Below are 14,089 nucleotides of genomic sequence, written 5' to 3'. Positions count from 1 at the left end.
AGAATTATGACATGAATAAATTTCTATAGTACCATTACCTTGTTGATATATAATTCCAATAGGAGATGAAGAGGAAGAAAGGATAAGTAATTGATAAAGAAGTAAGGGATTAATTCTATGAGCTTTAGCAGCAGCATCATTTTAATAACCTAATAACCCTCTCTACTCTGGGTGTAGCATTTCTAACAGAATTTAACCAAGAATCTCCAGAAAGCAACTTAAAGAGTCAAATTCTTAGTAGTTATATAGATAAAGATGTACCCAGTTGACATGACTCAAAATTTTGATTTTGCCCTTTTAGTTTATTTACCCTGAAAGTGAAGCATTTATTTAAATATTGGTTAGATGAGCAGGCTATGAGAATGTCCTACATAGATTTGAAGGGAGTAGGCAAAAGCACCATGGCCTAAGTACTGCCATTCTGACTTCAGACTCCGTTTTTCTGTAGGGTGAAACAGTAATTTCCCAGGCTTTCAGGGAGCTTGGAACCTTCCAAAAGCTGAACAACCTCCTCCTTAAATGATAGAAATAGTCTGTTATGCCCCTTAGTTCTGAGACATTATGGCTGTTCCTAACAACAGAAAGAACAAATCAATGTGGTTGGTGGGACTAAAAGGCTTACAATCTGTCAGTTGACAGTGATGGAGCACACAAGGAAAGACCCTAGTCTTTGACTCCTGATTGGTGAAAAGTGTAAATTTAACTTGGCACAGGTATGTTTATGGTTTTGTGCTTACAAACCTGGCTTCTGCCCCTGTTTGGGGCTGCCCCTGTTTGTCCTGCAGCCCTGATTGATCTCTGCTTATGTAGTGATTTATTAAAGACTTGGGAACCCATAAGTGCTATCTCTCTCCTTCCTTGTGGAACTCAATAGACATGGGTGTAACAGACTGTATGACAAATACCCCAGTAAATTTAATCAGTACCGACTTAAATGATTTGTGTTGCAATTGTTCCTGTACTGGAAGTTGAGCCTGTTTTAATTTTCCCCATGAAGGGACCATTGAAAACAAACAAACAAAAAACAAACCAACATTAAAAAAAAACCCTAAGCTCTGGGGAAGCTCTGTTCTAGCTCATGTTGCAGGTGGCAGAGGCTCATTTGCCATTCCTTGGAACTCAGATGTTGCATCAGAGACTTATCTCTGCATTTGGCCAACCACACACGGTGGAAAGGGCCAAGTGACACTTGTATTGAGAGGGCTCTAAGTTCTAGTAGTATTGCTTGGGAGGGCAAGCAGTGGCAGACTCCATTCAGTCTGTCTTGCCAAGTCCCACCGAGATGTGTCTGACAGAAATCTCTGTCTGGGGCTGGAGAGATGGCTCAGCAGTTAAGAGCACTGAATGTTCTTCCAGAGGTCCTGAGTTCAATTCCCAGCAACCACATGGTGGCTCACAACCATCTATAACAAGAACTGGCACCTTCTTGTGGCCTGCAGGCATGCATGCAGACAGAGCACTGTATACATAATAAATAAATAAAATCTTAAAAAAAGAAATCTCTGTCTATCTGTCTGTCTGTCTCTCTCCCTCTCCTGTGTGTTAGTTTCCTACTCTGTCACTTTAAAGTTGCGATCCCTTGGGTGAGAGGTCTAAAAATCCTACCTCCTATTTCTATTTAAAGGAAACTTTTCTTACCTTCTCCAAGGGTCATGCCCCACACATTGGTCTCCAGTTGTGAGGAATCCCTAAAAATAAATGCTGCAGTCAGCAGAGGAACAATCCATGGGAGACAAGAAGGAAATCTAGTTCAACATGAGTTAGCTTGTATTGGTTCAAGCTTCTGGAGTCCAACCCAGAGCAGTTTATGTTTGACATATTTAAGTACAGTAAAACTTCGTGTAGGCAGAGTTTTTCATTGAGACCACCAGCCAGCTCCCAAATAACCACATAAAGACTAATTATGAATTATAATTGCTTGGCCAGTATCTCAGGCTTCTTACTAGCTAACTCTTACATTTTAAATTGAACCATATTTCTTTTTTAAAAAAATAATTCATGTAACTTTATTTTATGTGCATTGGTATGAAGGTGTCAGATCCCCTGAAACTGGAGTTAGAGACAGTTGTGAGCTGCCATGTAGGTGCTGGGAATTGAACCCCGGTCCTCTGGGAGAGCAGCCAGTGCTCTTAACCACTGAGCCATCTCTCTAGCCCCTGAACCATATTTCTTATTTACCCTCTGCCACATGGCAGTGCTTTCTTTCAACATAGCATGTTCATCTTGCTTCTCTCTTTGTCTGCTCATGACTCTTGAGACTCTGCCCTTCTTCCCAGCATCCTCTGTGTCTGGCTGTCCCGCCTATACCTCCTGCCCAGCTACTGGCCAGTCAGCTCTTTTATTAAAGCAGTCAGAAGGTGCCTTGGCAAAGACACATATTCACAGTGTACAAAAAAATTATTCCATAATATTTCCCTTTTTTGTCTAATTAAAGAGGAAGGTTTTAACTTTAACATAGTAAAACTATGTATAACAAAAATACTCTATTATCTGTCTTATCTTTGTGAGTTTAAAATTTTATACCTAATTTATTTTTTATCATAACTAAGGAAAACTGTAAGTTTAATTATTTAGTCTTTATCTCCCTCTGTCAGAGTCCAGCTCTGACCTGTCGAAAGGTTCTTGTAATGAGGAAGTATTAGATAGAAATATAAACAAAGACAAGAAAGACAGAGACACAGGAAAGCTTCAGGGGGGCCCTGGGTCAATACCCAGTCACCTAGACTTTTATTATAATGGGCTTTTTATACACTACTAAGGGGCAAGGCAATAGACTTACCCTTTCAAGATCAAAGCACAATGTACAGCCAAATGTAGACCCTTCAAAATACCTGGTAACCATGCCCTTAGCCAAATCATCTTATTATGCAGCCCTGCTGGGTAAAGCAAGCTCAGACTTTCTGACCTTGAATAGGGTATTACTAGGGAGCCTCTGTGGGGCCCCACATTCCTCAAAGACCCCAGAAGAGTGTAATGTTACCTAACAACAGGGACATCTGGCTGCCTGGACAGTCACCCGAAGTTCTTCTGTAACATTGGGGCATCCATCTTTGGCCTGCAGTCCTAGTATATCTGACAGATATTTCTGAGAAGCAGGGAATTTTGAAGGACTGTCCTACCTTGTCTTGGCAAAGTTTGGTAGTCACTTTTTTGCATCCTGCTGGTCCAGTTTGGATAGTATCCTGTCAACAATTGAGGCAAGGCCAGTTTCTTTGCCTAAATGGCTAGCTTTTGATATAAAGAAAGCAAACTCCATACAGAGGCTCTTCAATGCCTTTCATCTTCTTTTGAAGTAAATTGGTGCTGTCAGGAGCAGACGTGTCTCACTGTTATGAAAAGCCTTAGGCTATTAAACATATAAAATGCCATATTCTGTAGGTTGTTGAAGTGATTAAAGACCATCTATCTATCTAAATATAAATATATGTGTGTGTGTGTGTGTGTGTATGTGTGTGTGTGTGTATGACCTTGAAAACATACCTAACATGACTATAAGTTTGACTATAAATGAGTTGCCTAAGCACAATACCCCAAACAAGAGCAGAAACATACATATAGTATAGCAAAAATAACTTTAAATTTGTATCAATAAAGCAAAATCCATACCAATGTAAAATATTTTGAGATTAAGAGTTGTTTCTTGAATTAAAGTAAATTCAATAATCTATCCTTTTTCCCTATCATTTCTATATCATATTCCCCTTTTTTCTTTTAGAAAGAGATCTTTGAATTTAATTTCTTTTGTTTAGTTTTTTTCCTGACTATAATCAATATCACCTTGTAATCAACCCCCCTTAAATGATACAAACATCCATAACTCATCTCTTGGGAATGTGGACATTATTTTTTCTATTTTGTTTCCTGTTGTCTGGGTGTTGTCATCTCTGAGGGAACGTTGAGAAAATCAGGATAATAATGAAGTCCCAGCTGGAGTATTCTGTAAGGCCGGATTATCTCAGCCAGCAGCCATGAAGCTGTTTTGGATGTTGGATCACCTGGACCATCTGTTTTTTATTGGTGTCTGGTCCCCTTGCTCTGAAAATACATAAACTTTTAAAGGTAAATACATATCTGTATTAATACAAATATAGATCTTGCATTGCACATAAGCCAAAGATAACTTTTTGTTTTATGTTTGATCACGTAAAATACATGTCACTGTCCTGCAGTTGTTTTTAGGTTTATTTATTTATGTCCATTGAGAGGATTTCAGGGGGTCTTCCCTGATCAAACCTAATTTTCTTTAACCCAGAATGAATCCATAGCCTCTCATTTCCTGTGGAAATAAAAGCATAACCTCTTCCCCAAAACAGCATATCTTTGACTTCCATTTTGAAGTCAAGGCATTTTTAAAATATGTAGTTTGGTTTAATCTAGCAGTTTTCATAATCCAATGTGTCTTAACAGCTGTTATTCCTTCATTGGCAATCAGAAACTCTAAAGACAGCACAATAAGATACAGAATCCAGACTCTATGTATTTCCCATCTTTATAGGGCTTATTTTTATTGCTTTATTCCTTTTTTAAGGGCTCTACTTTATTATTTTTAAACTATTTTTTAATCTATGACTGTATATATCCATTCTCTCTCCCAAGTCTATGTACATTTTTAAACACACTGCAACCCATTTAGAGTTTTTTTTTTCCATTTTGTATCTGTCTTTACTGTGTATCTGTAGTCTTTTCTGTCTGCATGAGCAAAACCCCAAACTCACTACACAGCACACTGGCAGGGCTCCGCTGGCAGCTTAAGCCTACAGGCAGCTGCCAGGAGATGTGTCTCGGTATTGCGGCCAGCATGAGAGACACAAGACTAGGAAGCCATATTTGGCTCCATTTTTGTGTGTTTAGAACCATTTCTAAGTTTTCTCAGGTTTTATGTGGATGTATATGCCAGACATTTGAGTGCCAATTTTGGGGGAAAGTTTGCTCATGACAATTATCACAACAAAGTTTAAGGCATGACTACATTGAAACTCTTTTGCAAAGTACCTGTGACCTCTTCCATAAAAAGGGTTCTGTAGTGTGGGATGACTCATCTCTAATAGTTTTGAGGGCCAGCCGGCCCAAACAAGTAAAAAAGATACTTTCTGAGAGCCAACCTGGGTCTGCCTAAGGGCCTTAGCAGCAGCAGCTGAGACATGATCTAGAGATGACCTGGACCAATGAGAGGCAGCCAGGTCACACCAGCAGATGCATATTCATCAGACCTCCCCCCAGGGTCAGGTGGAGGGTTTATAAGGCTTGCCTCTTCCTGAATAAACTGAGCTTGTTTTGACATTCTCCCAGGGTCTTTGTTGTTGACTCTGTGCCTACTTGCCCCCCTCCCAAAGGGAACAACAGCACAGGAACTTGCCACATCTGGTACCAAAACCCGGGACATTCAGTACTTGAACAGGGTCTCTTTGTCTCCCTTTACTCATGTGCGGCACTGGTTAAGCAGCCCCCTTGAGTGGTGTATTTTGCTGAGTAGGCCCCTCTACACAGTGTGCTTTCCGTCCCTTCAGCAGGTAATTGCTGGGGCCCCACTTTCTTCTTTTTGTTTGTCATGATTGTGAGTCTGTCTGTATGGTAGGGTGGCACATACTTTTGTTCAGGCTTGCCTAGCGTTTCCATATAAGGGCTGGACCCTCAGGAAATGGAGCCATAGTCTGACTATTTTTAGTTGTGTGTATGTGTGTGGTGTGTGTGTGTGCACGCGCACACACACGTGCATGTGCTTGTGGGTTGTGATGCCTGAAGTAGATGGCTCAGTGCTTGCTCCAGAGATCTCTCCAGAGAGCATGTGGGAACCTGATCTTTGGATGAGAGTTCTGTTCCTGGCCAGAAAAAGGCAAGTGGCCTCAGGAGTAATCCTCCAATTGTTTGTTATGCCCACTTTGTTGGCTATAATGGCTGGCCTAAAGTCATCTTCTACTGAAGGGGTCATTAAGGCCCACAATAAGCACTGCCAGGAACAATGTAGCACCAACTTATCTATCACCTCCGTTCCTTCCATGACTGATAGTTCCTCTGCCTCTGCTGACAAGGAGATGGATGAAAATAGGCATAAGTGAAGGAAAGGAATGGAAAGAGAGAGATGAAATGATTGCAGCAGCACCCAAGCCTACACCGGCAGTCCCTCTCTCTGTTTCCCCCATGCCTTGACTGGCTACCCCCCCCACTGCAGTATCCACAGAGTGATTTGCCTGGATGTCTGCCTGCCCAGCCAGCTGCTCTGCATACCTCCCAGCCTATTCCACCAATGGAGCCACACATGCCCACCATGGCGTTTCCAGTTAATGTGGGCCCTGATGTCGCCAACTAGCCATGGATACCTACTCTTGCAGACCTGTCTTTGGTCTGTAAGGCTGCTCATGAATCAGGTCCTGACTCTCTGTATTTTGAGCAAGTCCTACGGCAATGGGCAATGCATTTACAGACTTATTATGGCTGGTACCATTTGATAAAGGCTGTGTTGGAGCCTGCGGTCTTCCTTAATTGGTGAGCTGCCTATGATGACCAGGCCAAAGCTCAGGCTCATTTTAATATACAGCACAACATCATTGTTTCTCTTGAGGTGCTCACAGGCCAAGGACCATATGTTAACCCTGTCACACAAGTCCAAAGTGACAACATGCTTATTTACTTGCCTCGGGAGACACCATTGCCCTTGGTGTGTTGGAGGGATCCAGTCATCCTTCAATGGCAACACTATGCTCCCCTATTAACTTGGGGGTGAGGGTATGCTTGTGTTTTCCCCAGAATATCACCACACCAATATGGATACCCTGCAGAGATGTGCGTCCAGCCACAGACCAAGAGACTTTGGCCAAAGAAAAAGCTTCAGAGGGGTAATGTATGATTTGCCCCACTACTGTGGCATTAGTAAAGGTCATGTCATCACTGGCATGTGACCTTAGATATCAAGCAATTGCCTCAGCCCCTACAAGGTCGCTAATGCATCACCAGAAAAACTTCAATTGGCACACTTCATATAAAATATGACTAGGGTCCCATCCATGTCCTTGAGACTGAATATTTGACTAATCCTCTTGTTCAAATATCTTCTACAACAGGTTCACCAACAGAAGGCAGCCACAAAGGCAACCCTACAGGTTTTGTTGGTTCTCAGACACCTAGATCAAAGTCCTCCTAGAGAGAGAATATACACATGGCTCACTGAGATACAGAATGCTACTGCCTAAAGCCCACACAGCTCTTCCAGGACTGGTAGTCAATGACAGATACGAGCTTGTTTGGCAAGCCAATGAAAGACAGGCACAGTCTGTTATGCTGAGCTCTCCTGAGGTAGGATCAAAAAGGTTAGGGCAATGCACCCTAGCTTCCATTGAGCATGTCCTATAAAATAATAAAAAGGGGTGGATCTGTGGGATGACTCATCCTTAACAGGCTTGAGGGCCAGCCGGCCCAAACAAGTAAAAAAGAAACTTTCTGAAAGCCAACCTGGGTCTGCCTAAGGGCCTTAGCAACAGCAGCTGAGACATGATCTGAAGATGATCTGGACCAATGAGAGACAGCTATGTCACACCAGCAGATGCATATTCATCAGACCTCCCCCAGGGTATATAAGGCTTGCCTCTTCCTGAATAAACTGAGCTTGTTGTTACAACATTCTCCCAGAGTCTGTGTCAATGACTCTGTGCCTACTTGGCCCCTCTCCCCCAAAGGGAACAACAGCACAGGACCCTACTACACTATAGCATGCCTTTAATCCCAGCACTCAGGAGGCAGAGGTAAGTGGATCCCTCTGAGTCTAATGCCAGCCTGGTCTACAGAATGAGTTCTAGGACAGCCAGAGATGTTACACAGAGAAACCCTGTCTCATAAAAACAAAAGGGGGGTTATTAAGTGAAAAACAATGCTCAGGAGTCTGGAATAAATATAATAGTCTGGAGAATTTGAGGAAAGCCTGGGCCCATAGATAACAGGTTATTAACAACATCCACTCCCAGCCTTCTTGGTGGAAAGCATGCATAAATACAGTTTGTTAAAGAGAAAAACCTGCAAATTTAACATTCTTGGTTTCACTAGTGTATTTGTGAACATAAGGACCTCATGCCCTTCTACATTCTTTATTTCTGGTATTTTTCAAAATTTCCTTCAAAGCATCAACATATGTCTATCTCTGGATTTTACTTATCCCAAAAATCTCTTTAAAAATATTAACATATGCCTAATTGTCATTTGTATCTACTTGTCCCAAGCTTTACACTTGATGTGTGATAGAATTGTTTTCCTGTTCCCCTTTCCTTTGTATTACTTTTATTTGTTGTATGCTTCTCTCAGGAGGGTCCCTCATCTGACTGGATTCCATTTTCAAAGTGAGTTCCTCATAGCTCAGGTGTTTACTTACAGGTTCATGTTTGGGCACCATTTGTTGAGACCCAAGAACAGCAATTTTCAGCCTGTGGGTCCAGATCCCTTTGGGGGTTGAACAACCTTTCACAGCAGTTATCCAAGACCATTTGAAAAACTCAGATATTTACATTATGAATCATAACAATAGCAAAATTACAGTTATGAAGTAGCAATGAAATAATTTTATGATTGGGGGTCACCATAACATGAGGAATTGCATTAAAAAGTCACAGTATTATGAAGGTTGAGATCCACTGTCCAAGATACTTGGGTTCCCAGAAAACTGGCTAGGAGTAGTGAGAGAGTTAAGAAGACAGACGCACAGACACACATACAGTGAAGTTGGGATCAATCAGGGTTCTCTAACTGCTGTCACTACCACCATAATCTAGAACCTCAGCATGTTTATTTTGTACAGCAAAGGGGAAGTGGTTAGCTAGTCTCTGTGTAAGGTCTATAGATGAGTAGTCTGTGCCTATGTCAAAATACATGTTTGCCCAAGACTTCCCTCAACTCACAGCTTCTGATTTCCTACATCCTACTGCAGATGCCATGTTCATTTCTGTGCTAGTTGCAATAGCTAGGAAATGGAAACAACCCTCAACTGATAATGGATAATGAAAACATGGTGCATATACACGATGGAAGACTATTTGGCTGTAAAGGAAAAGTAAGTCATGAAATTTGTAGGCAAAGGGGTAGAACTAGAAAAGATCATATAGAATGAGGTAACCCAGGCACAGAAAGACAAACATTCCATGTTCTCTCTCATTGGTGGTTTGCAACTCCAAATCTTCAGATGTGAGTATACAACCTGTAGTAATTGTAGAAGCCAGGAAAGTAAAAAAGGGACCATAGGGAGTTGGAATAGAGAGGGTAAATTATTATGAAGAGGAAAATAAGAAAAACAGTCAAGTAATTAATTGAGAGAGGGAGGAAGGTCAAAACAGAACAAATAGGGAAGGCAGTAGAGTAATAGCCAGTGTTTGAAAAAAGCCATAAAAAATCATGTTATATATTTACCTAATGTATATACATTATGTATAATACATTATGTATATTTTTAATGAATATTTCCCACCATGGCTAGCAATGTTCCCTCTAAGAGCCATAGACTAACAAAACACACAAAGGCGGGCATGAGAAACCTTTCCAATTTGTGGTTAAGGAAGTCACTGAGAATACCAAAATAATATAGGCTACTGCCATGTCTTAGCTAAGCTTTCTATTGCTATGAAGAGACATCATGGCTGAAAGACCCCAACATACTTGCTTAGCCTAACGCCATTTTGAGCAAGGCCTGAAAAGTACGGGGAAAGTTCAGTTAGAGGACATGGGCACAGGAACAAACAGGGTATCTGCGGTCGGCCACCTGGCCCCAGAACAGGGAACTAAAAGGTCAGAAAAACAACTTGTACCCTAGATAAGAGCCAAGTCAGCAGGCGTGTCGAGCTCGGGGAAAAACCACGAACTGTCCTGAGTTTGAACCTGGCCTCATATGAATCGTCTAATCAGAACCCTGTAAACCATGCTTCTCGCTTCTGTACCCGCCCTTCTGCTGCCCGACCCTATAAAAACCCTCCACTCCAGCCCGTCGGCGCGCCAGTCTCTTGAGCCTCTTGAGGGACTGTGTTGCCCCGGGTACCCGTGTTCCTGAATAAAGCCTCTTGCTGTTTGCATCTGACTTGTGGTCTCGGTGTGATCTCTGGGCGAGGGTCTCTCCAGAGGGAAGACTACCTTTGGGGGTCTTTCATTTGGGGGCTCGTCCGGGATCGGAGACCCCCGCCTCGGGACCACCGACCCACTGTCAGGAGGTAAGTTGGCCGGCCACTGTCTGTCTGTATTGTCTCAGTCTGTTTACTTGTCTTTCATTTTCGTCGGGCGTCCTAAGTCAGGTCTGAGTCGTTGGGGGCTGAAGGAGCTGACGAGCTCGGACTTCGCCCACCGAAACCCTGGAAGACGTTCCACGGGTATCTGAAGTCCCCTCTGGGGCACGGTTTTTCGGGGCCACCCCCGTATCAGAAGGATACGTGGTACTGTCAGGGGACGGAGAATTCAAACACTCCGCGTCCCCATCTGAGTTTTTGTTTTCGGTTTTACGCCGGAGCCGCGCAGCGCGAAATTCTGTGGTCTGTCTTGTCTGTTTGTTTCTCGTTGTGTGTCTAACCCTTCTTTATTTAGAGACCACCATGGGACAGGCTGTCGCCACCCCACTGAACCTAACCACGGGCCACTGGTCCGATGTTAAGGCCCGAGGAAACAATGAAGGTGTCATTATCAGGAAGAACAAATGGATCACCCTCTGCGAGGCCGAATGGGTCATGATGAATGTCGGCTGGCCGCGAGAGGGATCTTTTAACCTCTCTCTTATTTCACAGGTGGAGGGCAAGGTTTTTGCCCCTAGCCCTTATGGGCATCCCGACCAGGTCCCGTATATCGCCATCTGGAGATCACTGGTCGAGAACCCATTTCCATGGGTTAAGCCTTTCCTTCCACAGCCCCCTCCAGTCTCTGGGCCTTCTGCGCCCCCCAACCCGGACTCCTCCCTTTACCCCGTGCTCCCTCACAAGGAAACTCCTAAGCATCCAGTCCTTCCCCCAGACCCCCAGACCCCCCTTATAGATCTCCTGACGGAGGACCCACCACCATATCAAGCCGGACCACCTGGAGAGCCGGCCGAAGCGGCCCCAGCCGCCGCCCCGGTGGCGGCGCCCCCGGCCGTGCCCGTGGCAGATCCGGAAGTCACCTCGACTCGCAGGACCCACGGGGCTGAAGAAGAGGACGCAGCCCCGTCCCCCATTGCCGGCCGCCTCCGCGGCCGCCAGGATGACCCCCCTAATGAGTCCAGGGCCTTCCCGCTCAGAGAGGGGCCGAATCATCAGTTGCAGTACTGTCCCTTTTCAGCCTCAGACCTCTATAATTGGAAACAACATAATCCCCCTTTCTCCAGGGATCCTGTTGCCTTGACCGGCCTAATTGAGTCCATCCTAGTGACTCACAGGCCGACTTGGGACGACTGTCAGCAGCTCCTGCAGACCCTCTTAACAGTAGAGGAGAAGCAGAGAGTTTTCCTGGAGGCCCGGAAGCAGGTTCCGGGCGATGACGGGAGGCCAGCCCAACTCCCAAATATCATCGATGCAGCTTTTCCCTTGACCCGCCCAGACTGGGACTTCAATACACCTGAAGGTAGGGAGCATCTACGTCTCTATCGCCAGTTGCTCTTAGTGGGTCTCCGAGCGGCCGCCAGAAGGCCTACCAATTTGGCTCAGGTAAGGAATGTGATACAGGGAAAGGAAGAAACACCCGCTGCATTTTTAGAGAGGTTGAAGGAGGCTTATAGGATGTACACTCCGTATGATCCAGAAGACCCAGGGCAAGCACCAGGTGTCATCCTATCATTTATCTATCAGTCTAGCTCAGATATCAGAACCAAACTGCAGCGGTTGGAAGGTTTACAGGTGCTAGGTTTGCCAGACTTATTGAAGGAAGCAGAGAAAGTGTTCAATAATAGAGAAACTCCTGAGGAGCGTGAGGAAAGGAGATGGCAGAAACAAGAGGAAAGGGACAAGAAACAGCATAGGGAGATGAAAAAGGTTTTGGCCGCCGTTGTGTCTCAGGGACAGTGGAGAGAGGGAGATAGGTCGGGAGAGCGAAGGAGGCCACCCCTTGATAAAGATCAATGTGCTTACTGCAAGGAGAAGGGACACTGGGCCCGAGAGTGCCCCAAGAAGCCACAAGGACCCCGCCGGCCCAAGCCCAAGACCGTGGACCTCCTTAGTCTGGAGGACTAGGGGAGTCGAGGCCAGGAGCCCCCCCCTGAGCCTAGGATAACCCTCAAGATCGGGGGGCAGCCCGTGACCTTCCTGGTTGATACTGGTGCCGAACATTCAGTCCTAACCCATGCCGGAGTGCCTCTTAGCCGGCATTCTGCACTGGTGCAGGGGGCAACTGGAAACAAGAGGTATTATTGGACTGCCGAGAGAAAAGTCCAACTGGCATCAGGGCAAGCAACTCACTCCTTTCTGCATATACCTGAATGCCCCCATCCGCTGTTAGGACGGGACCTATTAACCAAATTGAAGGCACAAATCTATTTTGATGAGAAGGGACCGAGGGTCACGGGTCCTAAAGGAGACCCTCTACAAATCCTTGCCCTCAGTTTAGAGGAAGAATACCGTTTGTTTGAGCCAGAACCCCCGGAGAAATCACCTGAGGAGCTACAGAACTGGCTGAGAGAGTTTCCTCAGGCCTGGGCAGAGACTGGGGGCTTGGGGCTGGCACACGATCAGCCACCGCTGGTGATCTCACTAAAGGCCTCCGCGACTCCCGTTTCAATCAGACAATACCCAATGTCACGGGAAGCTCATGAGGGGATCAAGCCCCATATTCGAAGGCTCCTGGACCAAGGGGTGCTAAAGCCCTGCCAGTCCCCTTGGAACACCCCTCTCTTGCCTGTTAAGAAACAGGGGACAGGGGACTACAGGCCGGTCCAGGACTTGAGAGAGGTCAATAAGCGGGTGGAGGACATACACCCCACGGTGCCTAACCCCTATAACCTTCTGAGCACCCTACCACCGACCCACGTCTGGTACACTGTGCTAGACCTGAAGGATGCCTTCTTTTGTTTAAGACTGCACCCTCAAAGTCAAATGCTATTCGCTTTTGAATGGAGGGACCCAGAAAAAGGGCTCTCGGGACAATTAACCTGGACCCGGCTCCCTCAGGGCTTCAAAAATAGCCCAACCCTCTTTGATGAGGCCCTACATGCAGATCTGGCCGGATTCCGGGTCGAACACCCAACCCTGACTCTGCTCCAGTACGTGGATGATCTACTCCTGGCGGCCAGGAGTCGAACCGAGTGCCTGGAGGGCACTCGAGCCTTACTGGCCAGACTTGGACAAAAGGGCTATAGAGCCTCAGCCAAAAAAGCTCAAGTATGCCGAGACAAGGTTACCTACCTGGGCTACACCCTGAGCGGGGGGCAAAGATGGTTAACAGGAGCAAGGAAGGAGACGATAATCTCCATCCCCCCTCCTCGGAACCCCCGCCAAGTTCGAGAGTTCCTGGGTACGGCTGGGTACTGCCGCCTTTGGCTGGCTTTGCCGAACTGGCAGCCCCATTGTACCCCCTCACTAAACCAGGGGCCATGTTCCAATGGGAGGAGAAGCATCAGAAAGCGTTCCAACAGATCAAGAAGGCCTTACTCGAGGCCCCGGCTCTGGGTCTGCCAGATCTAACCAAGCCCTTTGAGTTGTTTGTGGATGAGAACTCAGGTTTTGCCAAAGGGGTACTGGTGCAAAGACTGGGACCTTGGAGGAGACCTGTAGCGTACTTGTCCAAGAAATTGGACCCGGTGGCTACAGGATGGCCACCATGCCTCCGCATGGTGGCAGCCATTGCCATATTACTCAAGGATGCCGGGAAGCTGACTCCGGGACAGCCGTTGACTGTGCTGGCCTCCCATGCAGTGGAGGCCTTGGTCCGACAACCACCGGACAGATGGCTTTCTAACGCCAGAATGACTTACTATCAGGCCTTACTACTGGACTCAGACCGGGTAAATTTTGGGCCGACAGTTTCCCTTAACCCTGCTACCTTGCTGCCACTGCCTAGCCCCTCCGAGGAGCATGACTGCCTCCAGATTCTAGCCGAAGCACATGGCACCCGCCCTGATCTGACAGATCAGCCGCTTAAGGATCCAGACGCTGTCTGGTACACAGATGGGAGC

At 45.9% G+C, this 14,089-nt stretch overlaps 1 protein-coding gene across 1 annotated transcript; it reads left to right on the top strand.

The window, feature by feature from the left end:
* The first annotated feature begins 10,550 nt into the window (after window positions 1–10,550).
* On the top strand, window positions 10,551–13,442 carry LOC143271071 (uncharacterized). The gene has a single exon (XM_076562942.1). It carries the CDS (start codon window positions 10,551–10,553, stop codon window positions 12,150–12,152), a length of 1,602 nt encoding a protein of 533 aa, XP_076419057.1. The 3' UTR covers window positions 12,153–13,442.
* Window positions 13,443–14,089: the final 647 nt, after the last annotated feature.

Source organism: Peromyscus maniculatus, chromosome X, assembly GCF_049852395.1.
Source record: "Peromyscus maniculatus bairdii isolate BWxNUB_F1_BW_parent chromosome X, HU_Pman_BW_mat_3.1, whole genome shotgun sequence".
Lineage (NCBI taxonomy): Eukaryota > Metazoa > Chordata > Mammalia > Rodentia > Cricetidae > Peromyscus > Peromyscus maniculatus.
Note: the sequence above shows the minus strand (reverse complement) of the source record. Positions and strands in the feature narration are given on the sequence as shown.